General features: G+C 37.0%; 1 protein-coding gene across 1 annotated transcript in view; it reads right to left on the bottom strand.

Moving 5' to 3' along the window:
• Window positions 1-2,745: 2,745 nt before the first annotated feature.
• LOC150102457 (uncharacterized) overlaps window positions 2,746-25,684 on the bottom strand; it is a 60,215-nt gene continuing 37,276 nt past the window's right edge. The window contains exons 4-5 of the mRNA XM_090399281.1: window positions 24,792-24,932; window positions 2,746-3,243 (exon numbers count right to left, since the gene is read on the bottom strand). Coding sequence (XP_090255407.1) covers window positions 3,172-3,243; window positions 24,792-24,932 — 213 coding nt within the window. The 3' untranslated portion in view covers window positions 2,746-3,171. The remainder of the gene's footprint in view (window positions 3,244-24,791; window positions 24,933-25,684) is intronic.

The following is a 25,684-nucleotide window of genomic DNA, read 5'->3' as shown; positions in this document are numbered from 1 at the left end:
TACTTAAACCAGTACAAAAAAAAAAGTTAGTTCCATTTGAAATGGAATCTAACATTAAAGCAGGTATTATTTGGAACATTCAGATAATTATTTAATTAAATGTTATTTTAATAAATTTAGTTTAATCCTTTATCCAAGCGTGAGCAAACAAAGTTAGCACCTGAAAGTATCTTCAGGACTGGGGTAAGGTGGTGCAACACCAGGGCGATAATTTCCCTGGTGCAACACCAGGGAAAATAAACTTTCAACATCTTTCTCTAAATCCAGAGTAATTTATTAAAAAGGTGGCACATCATTTGGCAACTCCTATAGGTAGAGATGACCTTGCTAACGCTTCTGGCTGGTATCTCCACTTGGGCATGGCTCCCACTGAAGAGACTTCAATAAAGGTCGAAACTAGTCTAGGTAGTGGCCCTTCCCTTAATGCATAACATTAGACATATCTGCAAGGAGATGTGTTTTGCATTGTGGGAGATACTGAGATAGGATGATAGTATCTTGCTCCACCTTTGCAAAGAGTTGCCCTGGTGTTGTACTACCACCTTACCCCAGTCCTGAAGATACTTTCAGGCACAAACTTTGTTTGCTCACACTTGGATAAAGGATTAAACTAAATTTATTATATTCTAACCAAGTGAAAAATAAACTTTCAATAAATATTTTATTTTTAGACATTGGAATTTGACAACTATGGTATCTAAAAATTTTGCTCGACTTAAATGCTCCTTTCCCCCCCCCTTTAGTTTTTTGGTGCAGTAGTTTAGTGGCACTTTCATGTGCTTACCAGAGCTGTAACTAGTGTTTCTTGTACCCTGTGTAATGTTTTATTTTTTGGGGCCCCGTAATTTTTTTTTTTTTTATAGAAATAAATTGAAAACAGTACAACAATGAAGTTCATTAATGATTTTTTTTTTTATTTTTTTTAAATGTCAGAGCATAAACATTCACTTATGTCACACCCATCAGAGCATGGAGCAAATTTTTTAATTATTTATATTTGAGTAAAGTAATTAAAAAGTGAAAGAAATAACATGTGTATTATGCAGTAGAATAATTTTGCAAGTTTAGCGGATTAATCTACAATTCTTTATTTTGATTGTGTGGTTCAGTGTGCCCTTCACCCCGTCCTTTGCACCTGTCTGGTTCTGCTCTGCATGTCACTATCATGGGGAGGGGGCATTGCAATATCCAGGAAAAGGCCAACTGTTTTTATATATATAAAACACAAAATTGTGGCCTTTTGTGCATTCTCAGGAGCATGTCATTAATCTTCTTGCTTGTGATTTTCACATATTACAAATTACTACATTAGCAATATTTGGCCAAGCTTGATTTTGTGATTGTTGCAATTGTCTTAATCCACCACTGATCATTGTTAGGTAAAGCTATTTCAGTTATCCATAAGAACTCACTCAACTAGGAGTAATCCAACATCAGAATAAACTTCAAATTTGCAGTACCTATAGCATAGATGGATTGGTGTACTCAACAGTAGTTATTGTGAAACTTCAATGTTTTGGAAAGATTAATGGCCAGTTATCGACAGGAAACAAAGTAAAAACTGGCACTTTCATTATCCTTCAGTAATAATATACTATGTAATTTATTGTGATAGGTAAAGTAGGTTTTTCCCACTGGTGAAGGTCACTTGACTAAATTTTGACATGTAAATTATTTTCTTTTATGTATTAAATGATAACTGCATCCCTAGAAAGTTGTGGGAAATTATTCATTTTTGATCAACCTGAAACATCACCGTAAAATGGTAAGATTTCATCTCTTGTATCCAGTAAAGTGTTTGCCCATCCCATCTTCTTTCACATTACTTTCCTTTCAATGGTCATATTTTTATTCTGTATACTTATTTTATAGGATTGACATTTCCTCTTAATTTAATTACTGAAATTATTGGTTTATATAATACTATAAAAGCAATTCCTGAACTATACTTGCTTTTGCTTCATGTACGTTTTTTTTTCCCAAATTGATGAAAGATTAACTTTAAAAATGAGAATCAGAAATTAGGAAAACAGTAACTGCTAAGTCTTCCAATACTCAATGACCTCACTCAGAAGTGCAATATGGAAACTGTCATATTTATTTTGAGATATCTTATGCATGGGATTGTATTTTAAAGAATATCTTTTTTGCCTGTTTTGATATTTTAAATACACGAGCATTTGTGTATTTAAAGTAAAATACACAAGTGCTTTAAAATTACTTCATTGTGTATCAGCAGTTTGTTTCTTAGAATTTTGCTCTAGTGGCCGATGCAGATGGCACACGTATTTGTTAGAAAATATATCTTTTTTTTTTCCCCTTTATACTCAAATTATTTCAAAGGAATGAAATGTAGTGATTTTCACAGTGGTTTATAATTATCATTAATTTGACTGCATTTTTCTCCTTGCTTCATAATAAATTCACTAAAGAGTTAAGTCTACTGAAGCAATGGAATTAAACAGTGTAAAAACATAAGAAGGTTGGTGTTCTTTCACACAAAAGAATATCTTGATTAAATCAGATACCTATAGTCTGATAAATTATGTCTTGTTCAACATGCTGTGTCTGCCAGACACAGGTTTCAACATAACAGCACAGAAGCCTGATTTTTAGATTAAATACATTTGAACATGCTAGCGATCAACTTTTTCCCCCATACTTACAAAAGTTACTGCTTATTCAGTAATTGTGTGTAGGTAGATGAGAAATACACACCAAATATATATATATATAAAAAAAAAATCAACTTTTATTTATTTTATTCCTAATAAAAGTAAAAAACACCTTTTAATTGTTCTATAGAGTCTACCTCATACAGTATAGCCACATTTGTGCTGCACATATCATGAATCAAAAGAACTTCATTTACATATAGCCTTAATTTTCCCACAATCAACATTTCTGGTGTTGGAAGGTAAATGGCTGGCAAAAGGAAGAAATTATTGATATGCTTAATACAAATACTGTTTGCCAAGTTACCATGATATAACTTTTAGAATATTAGAAAACAAAACGTTTCTAATTTTAACACAAAGACCTTTAAAACAAAATTTATGTCCATTGGAAACCTCTGATTAATCCTAGATTTTTTGAGATTAAGGATTATCTGATCATCTAAACACTTATTGTTGGTGTTAGTTTCTGTTATTGATTTTTTTTAAAAATTCTTCAGAACTCATCATCAGAACTTGCTGCTAATAGCACTTTACGATCAGCTGCTGCCATATTTTTAACTGATTCCTAAAATAAAACAGAATGGTAATTTGTTATTCAAATTATTAAATTTGAAGTCAGTAATACGTGGCTACTGTAAATATACATTAACTTACTGCTTCTTTTTATTATTAAGAGTTGCAAAAATGATGCGATGTCATAGACATATTCAGACATTTCCACAGGTGGCAAAGATACGCTATAATGAAGCTGGTAGATCGTCATTAGAACACAGCTTGCTATATGCTTTCCTTGTTTCCATAAGGAAGTGTGCTATAATACGTTGGATATTTTGATTTATATGGCAATAGACTGAGTGCAAAGTGGAGTTGGGATGCAGGATCACTGTGAGATGAGCTTTTGATGAAAGGGCAGATGTGCAAGATGAAATGTATTGAGTTTCCTGTTTTCAGAATTAAACTATTAATACTAGTAAACATAAGGTTAGGATGATGACTTATGTCCTTTTTAACTCTACTGTTCCTCTGATGGTTAAATGTTCAGATATCAGAGATTTCTGAAAACCTTCCTTAGCACCTTCTAGGACTACATATTTAATCTTTTTTTTAGAGGAAAATTTTTATCTTCTGTCGAGTAATTTTTTTTTGTTTTCATTGACTCCTCATTTTGCTGACTCTTGAAATCTGTTTCTCTAGTACTCACATCCCTTTTACACTGTTCATTTTGTATCTGTGTCAGGTTTGCAAGTACATGTTTTGTTTTTATTCCCATATCATCAACAGAGGACCGTCCTCCTCTTTGTTAGGAACTGCCAAGTTTATTGTGGTTTGAAATACTGGGAAAGTTTGTCATGGTCTTCAGGAAGTGTTTTCTTTTGTTTTTCTAATTCAGAATGCTCACTGTTAGCAGATGTGAGGACAAGAATTGTACTTTCTTTAGAACTATGCAGTTGGGTTCTACTGCACCTACTTTTTTTTCTGCACAGGTCTGTCAAAGCAAATATTACTTGTGTTGGTCCACAGTATTGTCCTGAAATATGACCCATTCCTAAGCAGCAGAAGAATTTTGCTTTGGGACAGTCTAATGACCAGACACTGTCAACAAACTCGGGGGGGGGGAATTAACTAGCACTTTGGCTGACCCTGCGTATACCAGTCTGTACTTCCTGTTTCATTTCCATGGAAAATGAAACACTTCCTGATTTACATTCCTTTTCTTCAAGGCATTCTTCTCTTCAAAGGTGTTTGATTGTACCCTATTTAGAGAAAATTTCATAAATGACCTCAGAATTTTTTTTATGTCCATACCTGACTTCCGGTTATCATATTGGTAACTAGTTGATCTTGCATATAAAAGTTGAAAGTAATTTGCATCTTGTAAGATCTTTCACAACAGTCTGGTACAAAGTCTTTAATTTCATTTTACTGATAAAATCAAACCCAAGGGTTTTGAATTGGAGAGACAGAAGGATACTCATATGCTCTGCTTAAAAATAAAAAGACCTTTTTTCATTCCTGAAAGATTTTCACGACTAGCCAGTAAAAGCACGGAGGCCTTCGGATTCTCTTACAAGTAGTACTTGCAAAAGAAAGAATCCCACATTGAGAAGAAGGTTGGTGCGTAAAAGGAAGAGAAATATTTCAACATTGTAGTAGTGCTATCTGCAAAAGAAAAAAAAATTTGCTTGTTAATAAAGTAAGTTAGAACAGACAGACAAGGAAATCACAAAAAAGAGAAATTCAACTGTTATGTGGGTCAGAAATATGGATTTAAAAAGAAAGACTAAAGTAAAATACAAGCTGCAGAAATGGAGTTTTCAAGAGCAATTGAAGGATGCAGAAAATATGAGAAATGTAGACATCTGTAAATGAAAAGATCAAAGAATATAGAGTAAAATGGAAAGATAGCTACCAAAAGAAGTGCATAAATAAAGACCAGTGTGACCAGAATAGTCAAATGCCTAATTCTTGAGGAGGACAAGGAAGAAGATTTATGTATTACCTATTCTAGAAACCAGGGGCGAATTCTCCATTCTTGCTGTGCAAGCTCATTAATTGAGAAAGAAATATTTCTTTGTTAATAAATGCATGCATATATTAGCATTCCATTTAAGCTTTTATTTTTGTAGACAGAATACACCTTAAGCTTTGCATTGTGTATCGAAGGTCAATGCTTGCGCATCTAGTCAAAGCTACCTTGGCTTGCTCGGTTGTAGGAGCTTCCAGGTTCTCGCAGCAGCACTGCGATTTCATGCGCGTGCATAGCCATTTCACGTAGTCTCACTCTGTTGCTTAAACACGAGCCATACGCAGTCTGTTGTATGTAGCTCTAGCCAGCCTTTACAAGTGGGCATGTTGCTTTGAAAAATTAAGTTACAACCAATTTTTATGACAATGTTATTGACCAGTTCATAAAGAAGAACCAAAGGATAGACTTTGTATTCAAGTAGCTAAATTGAAAAAGATAGAATATCATTTGTATGATTAAATGTACATAAATTTCTAAATATAATTTTAAATGGTCTAATTCATTATTCCCCTAATTAGACTTCAATCACACCTCTCACTCCATGAATGATCACAAGAGCAAGAGTGAATTTCAAGACCAGCATTCACCCCTGCTAGAAACACTGCTTTGCTGACCAAAACATGAAAGCAAGCAAATTCAGGCCTGCAATAAGTAGTGATAGTATCAACCAAAAGAAAATCAAATGTCTGTGCAGGATCTTAGCCATTGTCCTCTTAGTTTAGAAGTGGATACACCAACCACTGTCGACCACACCTGCATTACTTCCTTTATTGCATTATTAATTTCTGATTTTGAGACTTTTTTTAAAATATCAAAAATTTGTGTTCAGTAAAATTTCAAAACATTGACCTTTCTTTCACCTTTTAATTTTAAAATGCAATAGTTGTTTTTTTTTTTTTTAAATAGAATGTTTCTTTTAATGATAGCATAAGATTCTTAATTGCTGAAAATAGTCTGTGTGTGGAAAAAACATCTGTAGATTGCCTTACCCAGATTAATTCAAAATTTGTTCATTTTTAATGAAGATGGAAGATAAAGTAAAGAATGTAGTGGTGGGATTTAAAAAAGTCAACTAGATATGATAATAAATGTCCAAAAGCTACATATTATTATGCATAAATCTTGCACATGGGAAATTTATAGATCACTTAAAGGTTGCTTCAGTTCTGCTATTTAAAGGAGGAACAGAAATCAAATTAGAAATTACAGACCCATATCAACATTATATATTGTCTCAAAGGTTATTGAAATGTTAATAAAATCAATTAAATAATTATCTAAATTCCATCACTTTCTATGCACCTAATCAGTATTAAAGATCCAGACTTAAATACTGAGAAAATACTACTGGAGTTTCATGAAGCAATTTATAGTAGAATAAATAGAGGAATGTATATGGCAACTGTTTTTCTTGATATTTCTGAAGCATTTCACTGTGTAGATCATGATTTACTGCTTTAAAATTGTCTACATATGTCAATCTTACTAATGATCGATTCAGATCTTTTTTAAATAATAGAATACAATTATCAGCTAAGGGAAACTCAATAACAGCAGAAATGAAATATGGAGTACCTCCTGGTTCATTCAGTATTATAACCTAACCTATTTTTAATACAGCAATCCCTGATTAGTTAAAATTCATTTTAACTATTTTTAAAAATCACTCACCAGGATGAAATAATTTAGTTACCGATTCAAAACATTTTACAGTTATTTTTTTTTTAATGGCATACAGTACTACACAATTTCCATTTACACTATGTTCAGAATTTATTTCCAAAATTGTCTTCTGCTAATTACATAGCATTTTGCTGATCATATCTCATGCAGTTGTTTTCCTTACTTTTTTTTATTTTAAAGTATTTTCCAAGCTTTCATGAGAAAAAATTAGTGAGCAAAAAAGTGGAAATGTGAAAATGATTCATAAAATAATCTCATTGGAAGAAAAACTTTAAATAAAGAAATGAACAAGATGAGTTCAGAGCAAAGATAAAACAAGAACACAAAATGGATGAATCAACTATAAGAGCAATTTTAAGCAAAGCTGCTGAATACAAAGAGAAAGGTAAGGCTGCATCAAGTTCATGCATGCACTCGAAATCAAAGTATTATAATGCTAATTAAAGAGACTTCTTTCTACATGGATCGAAGCTTTACCAAAAACATCCCACAAAGACTGACATTAAATCAAAAGCATCGTCTCTTTGTAACTTTGAAAGAAAGGGCTATCAAGTTATTCATATGGAGTTTTCTCCCCTGTCCCTATTGGGGCGAGTTGAGCCCCCTCATGGGGGGGTTAAGTATTTATGGCTGTAGATCCGTGTGTTCATGGGGCCAGTTTGCCTGCTTGTGGGATGAAAACCCCCAGATAAACAGGGAAAAACCCTGCTGTCCACGCCCCAGACCAGCTAACTTAGCTATAGCTGTGGAAGCTCCTCACGTCGGTGATGGGAATCGAACCCGTCATGGAGTTTTCTCCCCTGTCCCTATTGGGGCGAGTTGAGCCCCCCCTCATGGGGGGTTAAGTATTTATGGCTGTAGATCTGTGTTCATGGGGTCAGTTTGCCTGCTTGTGGGATGAAAAACCCTGCTGTCCACGCCCCAGACCAGCTAACTTAGCTATAGCTGTGGAAGCTCCTCACGTCGGTGACGGGAATCGAACCCAGGACACTCCCCCAGTCATATGGTTACGAAGCACAAAGCCACTAGGCTAACCACACAGACAGGGCTATCAATGATGGAAAAGAAGAATTCCATGCTAGTGCTGGGTGGTTTGAGCATTTCAAAAAGAAATAGCCTACATAATGTTCTAATCACAGGCAAAGATGCAATTGTAGATAAGGAGGTGGTTGCAAATTATCCAGAGATTTTGAAGAAAATTGTGCAAGAAGGGGCTATTGTAACCAACAAATATTTAATGTCGATGAAACTGACTGTTTTTGGGAGTGAATGCTTTCCAAGACTTCTGGCCAAATCAAAGAAATCTCAACCTGGTTATAAAGGTGCAAAGTCGAATGAACTTACTGCTAGCAATATGAGAGTCACATTCTTCCACAATGTGCAAATGATTTTATAGGCTTTTCAAATGATAAAAAAAGTCAGCTAACACCTTTTGTTCCCTTATTGAATAGGCGAGGCCTTTATACCCTATCTAGCTTTTGGAGACTGAGTGGGCAGTTCAGTCTCCACCGGTAGCCAATCAGAGATAGCTGGCCCATGTCTATCACTAATTATAGCAGCCACCGATTAAGAGGCTGGCAAACAGGTGCTGCCATCTCTTGGTACCTACCCCTAACAAGATGCTACTGTCTGAAATAATATGGGTACTACGGTCGATTTTCTGGAGTTTATGGGATTAAAAACCTGCTGTCCCGTGCCAGAGATCGACTAACTCTGGAATCGGTCGAAGAGAAAGGCTTAGAAAAAGTTCTTCCAGTCGGCAACTAAACTTTAACTTAAGTCTGACTTAGAGCGACCAAGCACCACTTCCACTGAGCTACACAGTACATTACTAAGTCTCAGAATGAGACTTAATACACAGTATTAAGTCTCATTCTGAGAAATTGGGTGATTAACCTGCTAAATTTAAATGCACAGCAGGAAGATCCAGAAGAATATGAAGTAAATTTAATCACTGACAAGCCCGGAGATTTCACAGAAACAATTCAAAATATTTTTCGTCCAAGCAAAGTTTTTAAATATCATTGGTTGCCAACCTTTGCTTCCCTCCACTTTGGTGAAAATATTGGAAAGATATGCGATGTCATCCTTTTCCTTTTTTTAGAACATTACATATGAATTAAGAAATTCCAAAACAGTGTTGCAGATAGATGATTTCTGAAATAGAAACTAACTTCAGTCTGAAGCAAAAGACGTTCAAATAATTCGTTTTCATGGCAAAGTTCCCGAAAAATACGAACATTCAATGACGGATTTTATTTTATTTATCTTTAATAACATCATCCAAAGTCTTTTGTAGTCGACCGCGAAAATGTTTTGCAGCTAAGTCTATACTAGTAACATTACTGGCTTAACGGGTGAAGCAAAAGCTTTTCATATTCCCGGCTATCTTAACAGAGACTGAGTAGAAAGGGTTTATGAGCTATATTGCTCGCCCTGAGCGGGCTAGGAGATTAATCCTCAGTGAGGGGGTTTAGGATGGCTTTAGGTCTTTTGTGCTTAGAATAGTCCGTTGCATCATAGTCAGCGGCCAGTTGGATCAGTCTGTTAGGATGCACAGTTGCCTTTGAAAAGAATTTGGTTGCTATAGTCTGCATGAAGGTGTAAATATAGGGGACCTCCGTGTCGCAGTGCAATTGGACAGTTCGGATGAACCATGGAGCACCCAGGATCATTCTAAGACACTTGTTCTGAATGCGTTGTAATTTAATGATATTTGAGTTTGAAGTATAGCTCCAGGCCGGTGAGTATTGGACGAACCATCAGTTTGTATATGAGAAGTTTGATTCTGGTGCTCAGTTTACTGTTTGTTTATTAGCGGATAGAACTGGGCTATGGTTTTGGATGTGTTTGCACAGAGAGTCTTGATATGGGAGTTGAAAGTCAGTTTACTGTCCATTACTACACCGAGATACTTGATCTCGGTTTTCCACTGAATTTTTGTGTTAAAGAGGAGAATATCTTATTTGGGGAGTACTGATCTTCTAGAGAATAAGACTGCTATGCTCTTCTGAGGATTCACCTAAAGTCGCCATTTGGCAAAATATTGCTCTATTTGCAGTAGGTTTTCTTGCAGTTTCTTGATGGCTAAGTGAGGCTTTAATGATCTGGCCAATATTGCTGTGTCATCAGCGTAAAGAGCTTTAATTGAAGATAATGGGTTGTGTGGTATATCATGCAGGTACAAGGAGAATAGGATTGGTGCTAGTAAGGACCCTTGTGGAACTCCAGCCAAGATGCGTTTCTGTGAGGACACTACTCCATTTAGTCTCACTTGCATGCACCTATCGCAGAGGTACGTCTTGATGAGTTGAATGATTCCGATTGGGACACCGGATGATATAAGCTTGTATAGTAAACCATAATGCCAAACCTTGTCAAATGCACTGGCTAAGTCTAGGAAAACAGCCCCAGTGCATTTGCGCCAGTTAAAAACTGTAATGATATGTTCCACCAATCTGTGTATTTGTTGTGTGGTACTATGCAACTGTCTGAAACCAAACTGCTCCTCAGGCAGGATGTTTAACCGGAGTACAGAATCTTGAAGCCTAGTAAGAATTACCTTCTCAGCTATTTTTCCGAGATTAGACTGATTGGTCTGTAATTCTGTGGCAAAGTGGGATCCTTTCCAGGTTTATGAGTTGGAACAATGTACACCAATTTCCAGTAGGAAGAGAAATACTTGTAGTGAAGTATGGAGTTGATTATGTTTGCCAAATGAACAATAGCTTTGCGAGGTAGAAGTTTTATAACTTTGTTGGAGATACCGTCGGGTCCAGGAGCCTGTTAGGATGCGTCGGGTCCAGGAGCCTTTTTATTTTTGAATTTCTGAATAATAGCATATATTTCAGCAGGTGAGGTGGGTGTGATTTGAGTAGAATGTATGGGAGCAGACTTGAGCGAATATCTGACATTATGGTGTATCTCGTAGATATGACTAATGTCAAGGTGACCATATGCAGGTTTGCATTGATTTTCAAGATGATTCGCTATTGCCTCAGCTTTATCAGCATCAGTGTGGATGAGACCTGAATCTGTTTGCAGAGGGGGAAGAGGTTTATTTTTGTTCTTGATCTTTCGGATAAGATTCCATACAGAGTGGCTGTCAGTGGAGATGGTCAGCTTTTCTTCCCAGAGTTGAGTTCTATGAGCTGCGAGTGCATCTCTCACTGCAGAATTTAACCTATTTAAGATTCGTTTATCTTGTGGCGCCCTAGTGTTATGGTATCTTTTTCTAGCCTTATTTTTTTGCCTAATCAGATTCATAGTATCTTCAGGCAGGTGGTTGCAGGGGTAGTAACTGCTGCACAGGCTGCTGTAATCTGCTCTGTTAGATTTTTGACAGCTATGTCAATTTCCTCTTTTGATTTAATGATGGGAACAGGACCAATATATTTTGGGAGCACCTTGGAGAGCCTTTCCCAAGGAATAAATGAGTGAGGGGGTGGGGAAAATTTTTCAAGATTTCCTAATTTTAACCGTATTGGATTATGATCTGATGATAAATCATTGATTGTTATTAAATTGTATTGGAGTCTGATGTGCTGCAGTATGGCTATGTCCAATACATCGGCCCAACCATAGGTGTTGTGATGGGTGGGATTCAGCAGGGCCTATTACGTGAAGGTTGTTGAAATCAGCATAGTTCTGTAGTATCTGTCCATTTTTGTTAGTGGAGTGGCTATTCCAGGTAGAATGCTTGGCATTTAAATCACCTGCCACAAATGGTAGGCTCTCCAGTGTCAAATATGGCGTTCAAATCAGAAGGTAGTAATGCTTTTTGAGGTGGATGGTATGCTGCAAAAATTTTTAATTTGTCTACTGAGCTCGTGAGAATCTCGATGCCAGTGATCTCTAGATTGGAGGTAGTAGGAATGTTTATGGAGTGATGAGAGATAAAATTTTTGATGAAAATTGCCGTGCCTCCACTTCTGTGGGTTGATCTGTCAGTTCTATATGACTAATATCCATAAATTTTGGGATTGTCTGCTGGTCTTAGATGCGTTTCATTTATTAATAGATCTGGCCGATGTCTGTGGGCAAAATTTTGGAGTTCTAGGATCTTATTTCTTAAGCCGTTTGCATTCCAGGCTATTATCTCTAGGGCTTCTGGTTTTAATTTTTGACCGTTCATTAGTGAGCGCTGAAATGATAACTTGAGTGTCTTTTAGAAATCTGTTAGTAGAACTTTGTGACGGATTAGATCTGCTGAAATCTAATAGCATATTTGCCAGGGACGCGGTAATGATAGCTGTCAAATTTGGGCGTGATGGTGACTGTTCTAAGGATGTCTGTTTAGGGCAGGTTACATCTGCATATGTCCTGGACTGCCAATTTAGAGTCGTTTTTTGAGGGACCTCAGTTTTCAGCAGATGGGCTTCTGAGTCTTTATTCTGAACTTTAGGAGGCTGTGAAGTAGCTGCAGATGTAGGCGAGCTGATGGAAGGAGAGAATGATCCCTCTTCAGATTTCCTGTTATATGGATTGTACAAACATCCTCTGTAGTTGGATGTGTGAGGACCGCCACAATTGGCACATGTGGCCGGGGTAGATTTTGGTTTAGAACAGGTGTTCGTTGGGTGACCAACCCCACACTTCAAACATTTAAATTCGGCGCTACATATTTTCTGGGCATGCCCAAACTTTTGACATCTATGGCATCGCCCAGTAGAAGCTCTCTTCCTTAACGGTTCTACCGAGATTTTCAATCCACAGATGGTTGTCAAGTCATATGTGCTTATAGGTTTGACTGATCTCGATCAGCACTAATGGCATTGGAGTCTTGTCCTCCTGGTCATCCTGCTGACCTCGATTGGTGGTAAATCTCGAGTGTAGGTCTGTGATGATTTCGTCAGTGGAGACATCCTCAGGTACGCCTCTAATCACAACCTTGAGATTTTTTTCCGAACCGAGTGAAAAAGTATGGTGCTGAATTCCTCTGAAATTTAGTACTGTTGTTAACCTACGATAGTCTGCGAGTTTTAGGGTGAATTTTTACACCATCTGTGATATTCTTTGCATTGTTATATGAGATCTTTAGGTTGTTCATTATGTTCTTTAGAGTCATCCATTTGTTCCTCTCGCGCAGGATAATCGGGGGGATCTTTTCCCTTGCGGAGGTAGGCGAGTCTGGGGCAGAGCCATCTTCTTCCATGACATCTATAATTGGTGATTCGGAGGTCGCAGTTTTGCGCTTTTTGCTTGCGCGAACCTCCTGAAAATCAGTGTGGTCAGTACGGGAATGATCTTCAGCCGTTGTTTTTCCAGTAGCGTTGTCTTGGAATAGTTCAAGAAGTTGAACGTCGTCCGTATCAACTTCTTGGATTTCATGAACTACTACCTTACCTGGCCATTTTGTGTGTAGCAGATTTCCAATATGCTTAAAAATAGCCAGGAGCTGTTTGAAGGTGAGTTCCTTGTACGGCAGGTCTGTGGTTGGACCCACGTTTTGTTCTGGAGAACAGGACATGCTTTCCATTTCTACCGTATTGTGATAATAGATAGTTTCTAAAATAATAACTGATGCAATGAAACAATGGCGATGCTGATGGCAGTAAGCCTAGCGTATTGCCGTTGTTTCGAAAAAAGGTTAACTTACCTACTGAACTAGTTTTTATGAGCCTATTCAAGAACCAAACCGGTTGACTATATCAGTAGGACTATTCACTGCCAGTAAAAATATTTGTTGAGTTCATTAAATCACATTTTATATCAAATATCGGAATCGCGAATCATATGTATGAGCACTAGGCAAAACGCCACGCATTATTCAGTGCCGTCTATGAAGAATGCATTGAATTATTAATATTTCAATTAGAAATCTTTACAATTTTGTTTTGGAACTGCTTTTAAATGTGCTGTAAACCCACGGTGACGACCAATCACAGCTGTTACTCCATCAGTTCACACGCAATAATATTTGTGAAAGGAATGCTTTTAGTATTAAAAAGTCTTTAACAACCTTAAAAATTGTAGAACCTTTTATATCAATTTTCAGTTGTTGAGCAAATAGAAGCTCTTCAATAATTTCTTCATTATTTATAACACGTAGGTCATTAACAAAGCTTCATTGTCACAAAGTTCTCTCATTGAGTTGCAAAGAATATTCTGTGGTTTTAAATCAAAGTTTTTTTTGTTTTTTTTATTTATTCAATGTCCTTTGCCATTTCGTCAATTCTTGTTGATACTGAACTATTGCTGAGAGGAACTGACGACGTCATATTACTTTTACCTTGGCTAATCATCGTATCTAAAACTTCATTTATAGCCGGGAAGATGAGATTTTCGCCAATATTATATGGCTTTCCACACTTCGCAATTAATTTTGAATGTTTGTAAGACAGAACAAGTACCGTCTCTTGTTGGTTACTTTGTTTTGTCACCAACCTTTTTTGTCCCGGACGATTTTTAAATTTAGTCTTTAATTCGCGAAAGTACTCCACATCCTTTTTTGTTTTATTTGGATGCTTTGTTCTTGAAGGCTTCGTTTGAGAAAGTTTTTTTCACATATTAAGCACATTAGTAGCTGCTCATTATTTATAGAGAGAATAGCCCCATATTTTAAATATCCACTTGAATATTGAAGACTTTTTTCACTCATTTTAATGGGCTTCACAATATCAAGAAAGTGCCCACACGATATCACGGGCTAGATGTTAACAACAAACCAGGGTTGTGAAATAGACGTTAGGAAAAGTAGCAGATAAAGCTTATAGAAGTAGTGGATTATGCTAAAAATAAAACAAATTAATTATTTTCAATGTAGAAAATTCAGACCAAAAAGTAACCCAATTAAATAGCAAATAAATTTGAACAATATTGTCAGACATACAATATAAATAAGGATGCTAGATTAAATTAAATGATCTTAAACTATCTCAGTAAACGATAACAGCATACAATATCTTTCCTATGCAGGAAAAGTGGAGTTACTTTCAAAATGCACATGTGTATTGAATAACTGACATCTCATCTTCTGAATGAGAAAATATATAATCGGATCTGGATGGGTATTTAAGTGCACAGAAAAATAGTTTACGGTTAGAAGAATACGTATTCTTAAATATGGTACCCTTTCTGCCTAGAGCACCATATTTTTGTAAAAATTAATATTCCATCAACAGAACCTGTAGTATCTAAGAAAGAATATAACTTTTCAAGACGAAACTGAGATTAAGAAAACTGACCGATCAAAATAATATTTTTCTTTATAAGAATAAAACTATCATGAAAATTAAAATTTAAATAAACAATTATTATTACGGGCAACTCCAAGGAGTCAAACTCATCGAGGGAGGACCTAAACATCAAGAACGACTATTTGGCATTTGCACGGTATCCATCATACTTTGCTCTGAGCTCATTTACAGTCATGGCACCCACAACAAACTCTGGTAGCTTATTCCACTCGTTTACCACTCTCCAAGCAAAAAACCTACTTCTAACACTCTTGCTCAGTTTCCATGGATGGCCCCTAGTTCTCCCATCACCAGACCTGTTATGAAAAATTTCCTCTGAATTAATCTTGTAAAAACCCTTCGGTAATTTAAATGTCTCAATCATATCACTCCTTTTCCGCTTACCAACCAATTTCTGTAACCCACAGATCTTCAACCTGTTCTTGTAAGGTTCATTCCATAGACCAGCTATCATGTTGGTCATCCACCTCTGGATCCTCTCTACCTCCTCTCCATCAAGAAGAAACTCAGGGGCACAGATCTGAGCACAGTAGTCAAGATAAGGTCTTATTAAGGCACGATAAAGAGGTACAATAACTTGTTTATCTCTGCTCGTCAAAGTATTCTTCAGCATCCAAGTGATCTGATGAGTTAGCCACTTCTGCTATATGCCCACTAAACTTCAACTCCCTATCCACCAACAGAACCCAATCTCTGGCTTCGTCAACCTTCTGGAGTACAGTTCCAATGTGATATATTGCTGCTAAATTTTATTTCACGCCAAAATGCATAACCTTACACTTTACAACATTAAACTGACATCCATTCTCATTAGCCTAGACTGCCAATCTATCCAAATCATTCTGCAAAATTTTGACATCATGTGCATTCACTATTGCTCTACCCAACTTTGCATCATCAGCAAATAAATGAACAGTTCCTCTCAGATCCTTTCCTATACTGTTAAATAGCAATGGTCCAAGAACAGAACCCTGTGGCATGCTACTAGTCACAGGCCTTCTTTTTAACTCCATTCCTGAATAAACTCTGATCTCTCCATCAACCACCCTCCTATCCATCTCACCAACCTTATATCCATCCCGATGTGCTGCAGTTTACTGATTAGAATTCCAAGTGGTATCCTGTCAAAGGCCTTAGCAAATTTCAGCAGTATCACTGTAAATTCATTACCCTTATCCAGTTCAGCCGTCACTATATTATAAAACGTGAGCAAGTTACTCAGGCATGATCCATCCTTCACAAAACCATGCTGTCCTCAATACAGTATCCAATTTTCATTTATCCATTCCTGTATTTTGTTCTCGACTAATATATCCAAAACCTTGGCAACGATTCCCGATACGCTGATCGGTCGGTAATCTGCAACAGCAGTCTTGGATCCTCCTTTATTCAATGGAACAATTTTCCTCTCTTTCCACCCCCTCAGGACTAACCCAGAGCTGAGACTTAAATTAAACAATATGTTCAAGGGAACTGACAATTCCTTTGCCACTTCAAGTAAGACTCAAGCTGGTATACCATCCCACAGATATATTTACATTAAGATTCTGTAATATACTATTCACCTCGATTTTATTCACTTCAATTCCTGTATCAGCCATTCGTTCTCTCATTCTTGCAATATTACAGCCTGGATGATATACTCTTGCTAAGTGCTCGCTTATTAATTCTACTATTTCAGCTAATTCAGTTACCACTCTGTCATCGGCATTACTTAAAATCATTTTGCCATATACATTTTTTCTTTTGCTTGCAACACATCGAAAGAACTGCTTGGGATTCACTTTAGCTTGCATTGCTAATTTCCTTTCATAATCTACTTTTGCTTTCCTTACCACACTGTTTACCCATCTGGCCTGTGTTTTGTACTGTTCGTGTGCCTGCAGGTCACATTTCTCCTTAAATTTCATCCATAATTGTTTCTTTTTTTTGCAGCTCAAGCTTAATGGTGTTATTCATCCATTTAACTTCCACTTCATTTACCCTCTGGACTCTAGGTATGCAGTCAGTCATTACCTCCCTCAAACGGCCCTTTACCACATGCCTTGCACTATCAACATCCAGCCCTTTTAGTTTAACATGCCATGGCACTGATCCAACAATCTCCTAAGCTTGTCATACTTACCAGTCCAGTAATTTCACATGTACCGTGTATTAATTGAGAATTCCACACATTTAGCCACTTCCCAAGTCAAGACCTTATTAATCACTCTCACCAATTGCTGGCAAAAATAAAATAAAAAAACCCAGCTAATACCTTGTTTATTCCCGTATATAGGGAGTAGGCGAGGCCGTTTTAGCCCTATCTAACTTTTGGAGACTGAGTGGGAAGTTCAATCTCCACTGGTACCCAATCAGAGATAGCTGGCACAAGGCTATCACTAATTAAGTGGCACGCAGTGAAGAGAGACGGCTCAACAAGTGCCTCCATCTCGTGGTCCCTAACCCTAACACTCATATTTAATGTATGAAATAATGCGGGTTCTACGGTCGATTTTCTTGCGTTTACAGGGAGAAAAAACCCACTTGCCAGTGATCGAATTCTGGAACCGGTCGAAAAAAGGCTTAGAAAATTTTCTTCTAATTGCCGACTAGATTCGAAACCAAGAAGTCATCCTTCATGCAGGCAAGCGCCTTGGTGTGCAAAAGCCACATCCACTGAACTACACAGGCTCTGGTCATATCCATAATAGTCAATTTCTCAGATGCAATTACTAGGTCAAGCACTTTCGAACCCCTAGTATATTACATTACATGCTATCTCAGGTAGTTATCTTGAGTAACTGCATAAAATTCATTTCTTTTCTACCATTGTCTTCTCCTCACTCCAATCAAATGTGACCATAGTTGAAATCCCCCATAATAATTACCTGTCCTCCATTGAGTTTATTTGCCTATGCATACTATCTCCATCTATTCCATCGCCTGGTCTATTAGCAGCACCCAACTGTAAATTTTGTTCTGCTGACCTCAATCTCACACCAGATAGCCTCAAATGTGCTATTTTCACTATCCTGAAGTTGAACTTCTATTCTCTTTGGCTGCAGTTCATCAATAACACTCCTCCCACCATTATTTTCTCTGTCTTCCCTCAACACACTATACCCCTCACATTCTATCCCGCTAACTATATCATCTTCTGTTAGCCATGTCTCAATAATGCCAATAACCTGTGGCCAGGAAGAACTAACCAAGGCCAAAAATTCCTCTTCATTATTTCAAATACTCCTGGCATGAGTGCATTAAAGTGCAGAAGTCTCCTAGCCCCATTGAAAAACTACATTTTGTGAAACATCTTGTACTGCATTTACTTATAGGAATCAATACAATATCATTTCAATCTAACATTTTCTGCAGTGAGTTTTTCTTGCGATGACTTTTACGCGAACCGTTTTGTAATTATGTTAGAAGTGGAGGTATTGTTATTTTACCAACTTTAACATAATAATAAAATCCTGGTCAGTTATCTAGAGCATAGGTTCACAAACTTTTTCGGGTCACCACCCACTTTGCAAGACAAATTTTGTAACGCCCCCCCATTATAACAGTTTTCCGTGTTTTGTCCGAATAATTATAATAATTAATAAATAAAATAATTACACAAGATATAAGCAAACCTACAAACCATAACCACAGAAAACAGTATAATACACAAAAGTGGTTTTATGTATATTTTATATATATTTTGAAATGAAATATAACGAATATATTTGCTACTGTAAACATAACCTATTATACACACATATATACATGCTCTATTTTCTCATTGACATAGAAAATTGAGATCTATTTCTATATGACATGGTAAATTTTCAAATGATTAAATAGTTGAAATAGAAAATTGATAAAAAAATTGATCGTGTAAGACAGGCATAAGATGAATTAAAATGTAATATTTAAATTTTAAATGATTATCTATTCGCAAAATCACGAAAATAATTAATTTTTAAATATATATTATTAATTTCTTCTATAAAGCGCCACCGACCCCCTAGACCGCCCCAAATGCTTCTGATCCCACAGAAGCCTTTGGGGCGGTCCTACAACCCCCCCTAGAAGGCTTCAGCGGCCACTTTGGGAACCTATGATCTAGAGCATCGGTTCCCAACCGCTGGTACGCGTACCATCGGGGGGTCGTTCAGGGGTACACGAAAAATAATCAGTAATGGCGGAAAAACAAGATGAAACAATAAATGTTAATTTTGAATCATCGCTATTTTAAAAGCAAAGGGTACAATTTATAGAAATGGGTTTAAAAGGGGTACACAAGTGGAAAAAGGTTGGGAACCACTGATCTAGAGTCACTGGCCCAATATGCTGTAGGAGGATGTAATGATGGTTTTTGGTATTGGAGATTGTAACACTCTTAAAGTTTTCATGTTTGAAGTGATAGTATGTTAATTTTACTGACTTTAAAGGACCCAAAGCCAGAGAGAGTATTTGATGATGTGATGGTGCTAAAAATAAAAATTCCTTTAACGGTTTTTATTCCCCCTCCCCCATGATGGTGGTTCTTGGAATCAGAAAGCGTGGCATTTGCTTTTGTAATTTGTATTTAAAACGTTCATTGCCAATCACGCAATGCGAGTTCTCAAACGGCTGATCACGCGTTATCGCGTGGACGTCGCTAACTAAATAAAAAAAATAAAAAATTTGGCCACCACACGAAATTCCAATTTTCAGCTTGGCAATGAAAGTGTTAAGAAAGAAACTCAAATAGCTTTATAAATTCCTCCAGAGCAGGCTTTTACAGACATCACACACGTTAAGATTATTATGAACCACTTGATGAATTATTGTGTGGTTCGAGTGGCCTGCGCGATGATCATTGAACTCCACTGATGATATGAAATAAACATTCTGCTATCAGCATTTCCCCGTATATCAGCTACTACTCTTAATATAATCCTTCCCGAAACATTTAAACTTCGGTTCTGCCGCTGAGTGTTTTGCTTCACGAGACATTTTAAATCCTCTTGGAGAGGAGATCTGAGTGTGCTCCGATGGCCAGGAATATTATATTGGCAGAGTTTAAGGTTCTGATATGGCCACTCCAATTAGGCTGGTCAAAATGAAGTCCACACAGTGCCAGGATATCAAAGACGAGTAGTTTAAGCGGAAGAAAAGTCATGAAAAATATGAATCGGTTTCCAAATTCAGTGGCCACAGTGGTGAGAAACTTACTTGAATTGTCAAGGCAAACATGTGTGGGTTAATCTCATTTCATATTATTACCGTTTCTTATTATTACAAGAAATGGGAAATCCATTTTAAGCGTCGAAGAAATAAGGAAAAATCATCAGAAGAGATGACTGATTTTAGAAGGGAAATTTAATGGAAAAACTAAGGGCAATATGAAATGCAGTTCACATACAAACCGAAATGATAACTAAGCATAATAGAACTGAAGGGATATCTAATGCGTAGCCACATTAAAAAACCAGAATGCACAGTACTGATAATAATACCCAGATCTTTGCACCAACAAGCTCACAGTGATAAAGCTGACCTCTATAACATGGCTGCTTCAATAAATAAATGCAATCGCGCACAATTAATAGTTATAACGGATTTCAGTGATTCAGAAGGCTTCGACTTGAAAAGGCCTCAATCAGTACCATAGCTGGGGTTTTTAGCTCGTTTGGCAAATTCTTAGCTAAGCGCCTCTTATAGTATGAAAAGGAAAATTTCGATAGTTGGTAAAATATGCATCCACTATCACCTCTGCATCTATTCCACTGTCGAAGCATTCCTATGCCTCTGGCCTCAATTAAACAATATCACTTGGAATCTCGAAATTCCAAAGGAGAAAAGTTAGTTCAATATGCATTGTCCCTGCAGACACATTCTTCTTCAAAAGGAAACCTAAAAGAACTTTCATGTTGCTCATATAAACGAAAATATGAAAAAATTACATAACTACTTCGAAATGGAAAATCTGTATAGAAGACAGGGATAAGTAGTTTTAACTTGAATACATTTTATAGGATTAGTTAAATCTGCATTTCAATACTCCTTACCAAAAACAGAAGCACAATGGTTTAAAAAGAAAGAAAAGAAATCAGAGGACGTCTTAAAAGGTCGCAGTATGGATTGCTATTCTCAACACCAGATCATAATTTCATCTATGGATGATTTGGTGCCTGCAGTCACGCTTGAATTATGCTGCATAGGAAGCAGCTGCGATATAGTCTCAACAGCTGTCTTATCACCAGACTGGGTGCAACGTAGAAGAGGAAAGAAATCGACTACTGCTGCCTTTCAACGAGCAAGGCACGAACTGTATCATTGCAATAGGTGCAAAGAGTCTGCCTTAGAGGAGTTAATTGTTCGGATGATGAACTTAAATGCGTTCAGTCCTAAACCGTTTTAATGCAACTTACATGCGATCAGTTACAATATCACTATTAAGATTAGGCTACTTCCTTCTAAGCCATATATCGTTCCGTGCTTGCTCAAGCAACAAGTACTCGTATCATTAACTTACGCTATGGCGTAGTCCCACATCATACCAAGTAGGCATTCGAAACCAAACCCGACGTACTTAATCCTTATTCACTTAGCGTCCTTTTGTTATATATTGCGTGTGTTCTGGCCAGTTTGTTTTGCAGGATGAAAAACCCCGAGTTTACCGGGAAGTAAAATACCACTACCGGATGAAACTGGATAACTCGTCTTCAGATGCCAAATTTAACATTATCTAGATACAACTGTGCACTCACCGATGTTCACATTCAATGTCCATTTACCAATATCCCCAATTTGTCGTCTGTAGAGCCTATATGCATAGGCTCTACAGACGACAATCATATGTATGATCCATCGAGTCTCCCAACTTGGCTTAACGCGCACTATTATTTGAGAGGCACTCAACGAGTTTTCTACGGATATGTGCGTAGCTGCACAGTGTGAGCGACCACCCCTAAGTTTCCTGAAAGTCGCCGTGGATCTCACTACCGCACAGAAGAGTCATATGAGGAAGATGTCCTACCTTTGGAATTATACCAGTTTTGGTTTGTATGAACGGAAACTGGTATAATTCCCAAATAGTTGGCTTTGGCTAGCTTTCCTGATATATACTTTCAAGGGATGTACAGTCTACTATAACAGTACTACATGATTAAATTCACATTATTATTGATCTTGTCTATTATTTATCAGCACTCTAATATTGTCATATCTAATATTTCAGTCTTCTAGAGCACTTTTGATCGAATCAATTCACCTACATCTTCACTTCTAGGTTATCTTTCTGAAATCTCACTATCAAAGACCTGCCCGCTGCTCAATTGATATTCATTTACTTCAACATCCAGAATACTAGGAGAAACTCGCATTGAGTCCCATACTTCTCAACGGCTATATTAATGCTTTCTTTTAATTTGGCAGTTGAATTTCCCTGGTCTGAGCCAGTTGTTAGTTGCTGGCCGAAAAGGTTACACTACACGGGCCATCCCACACACTGCACAGCTGAGACGTTTGGCGAAAAGGTCCGAAAGGTGGTACGAATACAAGCGTCCTATCACTAGAAAGTTTGCCAATCAAAGGAATTCTTTTGCTTTATGACAGGGTGACACTTGTGAATAGTTATGGTATTAGAATAACCACTGCAAAGGATGTAGGAGAATTATTTAGTGGGCACTTCAGTTTATATCATACTGATGCTGTGCAACATGTAGAAAGGAAGCAAGGATGAGGAAAATTAGACTTGCAAGAGTTAGATGTTAACAAGGCTATGGGAATGGATGACATATCACCACATATTCTTAAGGAATGTGCAATACAGTTAGCAATGCCTGGGAAGTATTTGAAAATCAAAATTGTGAATCACATAATTAGCTATATACTAATCAGTTTATTTTCCATAGCTACAAGTTGTTTATTAGAGTTATTCAAAAGAGAATCTAACAGTAAGCCAGTTATAAGCAATCAACATTTAGGAGAGATGGGAAAACTTTTCGACAGCACTTTTACACAAATAAAAAAATAAGACACCCTTCAACGCTTTTTATTCCCCAAGAAAGTATGTGAGGCTCTCTTAGCACTACATACTCTGCTCTCTTTGGAATGTAGGCGAGAGTAAAGGCGCTCTTTGAAGACTGCCTGTCTATCTTCAAAAAGTTAGCCCTGACTTTTTTGGAATCGAACCAGCCTGTAATGGTCTTTCTTGAAGTGGCCTAGCACTATGATAGTGAACGCCATTTCCACATAATACATCAAATATCTATAAATTCTTTATTAACTATAACAAAGCATTTGATTATATAGTCTATGTGCCATGTTCGAATGAGATGCTTACATGTAACAACGCTTCCTGATTGCAAGTATCGCTATGAGATTATAATAGGAGAAAATACTTCTTTTCACTGAAGTATTAAAAAGATGACACCCAACATCCGATAGACATTTTAACAGCTACACTTGAACATGTGTTCAGAAAACGATGTATCAATATCCTAGGAATGAAACTAACCAGCCACCAATTTGTTAATGATATTGCCGTCTTCTCAAAAGAAGAAAGTGATATAAGCGATAAATGAACTGAACAAAAGCAAATTGCTTGGGCTTGAAATGAATTGTACAAAGACAAAAAAAATATGACTAATAGCTCAAAATTGGCGCTGAATAGTATCAACATTGATTATATGACAGAATATACCATTATATCTTTCAACAATACATGAGACCTAGAAATACAGTCTAGAATAACCAAAGTATAAAATATTGGAATTCACTGGTCCTTGACACAAAAACACAACATACCAGACAGCAAAGTTAGGAATGAAAAGAGCACAGAAGGTAAGAAAACTGGACATTGTACTTCTCAAAAAATTGATGTTATTCACAAAGCCAAACTAAAAGAGAGTTGGACAACTCTTCTCCCCTCCCCCCCCCCCTCCATCCTCTGAGGAAGTCACTGAAGTGAGAAATGAGATTGTAGGAATAACAAGAAATAACTGAGAATGGCCCATGAGAGAGGAGAGGGAGAAGTGGAAAAAATTGGCAGAGGCTTTTGTCCAGCAGTGGGATATAACAGGCTAATAAAAGTTAATTGCCCACCTCCTTAGGATTTACATATTAGAATGTGCTTGTCCACTAAACTCATGCTTTCATGTCTACATTTGTTAATCCTTGTGTCTATTAACGGAATTTTTTTCTTTAAGAAAAAAGGCCAAACAGAAAATAAAAATCTACAGCTGGGGGAAATACGTTTGTGGAATAGGCTGCTTAGCGCAAAGTGAGCTTTCCCTCTAAGAGCTCCGAGTCTCCATGGAGGTAGCAGGCAATTATGATTGTTAGCATTAGGGGACAAAGATGGCGGCAGTTGTCTGCCATACTCCTCTGCCAGATTTCAGTAACCCAGGACAAGCTGCTAGTGATTGGCTAAGGATGGAGTGAGCTGCCCAGTCAGTCTTCAGAAAGTCGGTTAGGGCTAAAATGGCCTCGCTTAATCGGTTGGGGAACAGAAGGCGTTATTGACTTCCTTTTATTTATAGGTTTGTGCTTTTGTTCCGATTTTTACACTGAATATTCTTCTGACATGGTAAACAACAATTTTATTAATAAGTTTTTGAACTAGTAATTTATTATCATTACTGGGCGAAAATTTAAATTATTTCTATTGGTAGCGATTTTATTCTACTTGACTCAACAAGAAGAGCCGAGTGGAAGACACTTAACTATTGATTTTTTAAAGTCACTTACCGGGAGCCTCCGTGTTCGAATGCGACGCCTATAACAACGCTTCCTGATTGCAAGAAATATTGCTATGAGAATTACAATCGTAATAGCAGAAACAAACCCAGCTATCACTGGCATAAGAATACTCAGGGTATAAGCGTTATTCTGAAAAAGAAAAAAAAAAAAGTACATATACACAAAAATGATTGAACGTCCACAAGCATATTAAAATCACACGCACACTTGACAAATACAATCGCCCTTGGCGAGCAGCTGCAGAAAATTTAAAATTTTTGTTTATGAAAGTAACCTTCTACTCAATTTTTTAAAACTCGAAATAAAATTGAAGTATGTAATATAAAGGACTATTCTAGAAACAAAAATTAATGTAAAAAATTATATATTCCAAAAGCAACTATTTTTACAGTCCTTCCTATTCTTATTTATCGATTTCTTCTTGAAATGGGTTCTCAGACATAGGATATATTTTGCAAACTATAAAGCCCTCACCAATCAGTCACGGGAACTCGTATTCATTTATTGGAACATACCATTAAAAAATAAAGAGAATGCGGGAAGGATCTTGGACGAGTACATTTCTCTTGTGGTGAATAAGATCTTGCATAACTTGTTAAGCCCTGTATGTGCGCGTGCACCTCACACGCACGCATACACTTGATATAACGGATTCGCTCCGCTATATGACTAAGCCGAGAGAAAGCAAAATAGAAATTATTTAAACGCACAACTAGTTGTGTCTTCTTCGATATCTGGATTACTGTGATCAGGTCTGGACGCCTGTATTCCTTGTAGATGAAGTGATGAAAATGATTTAGAGGCGAGTGGTGTAAGGAATGCTTCCCTACGCTGATAGATTGCAGGTTAGAGAAATTGGTTGATGGACGGAGAAGAGGGGA

This window comes from Typopeltis vanoorti, chromosome 10 (genome assembly GCF_054136105.1).
Source record: "Typopeltis vanoorti isolate ZY-2024b chromosome 10, IOZ_Tvanoo_1.0, whole genome shotgun sequence".
In the NCBI taxonomy this organism is placed as follows: Eukaryota; Metazoa; Arthropoda; class Arachnida; order Uropygi; family Thelyphonidae; genus Typopeltis; species Typopeltis vanoorti.
The sequence above is the reverse complement of the archived record's forward strand: the minus strand, read 5'-3'. Positions and strand labels throughout refer to the sequence as shown.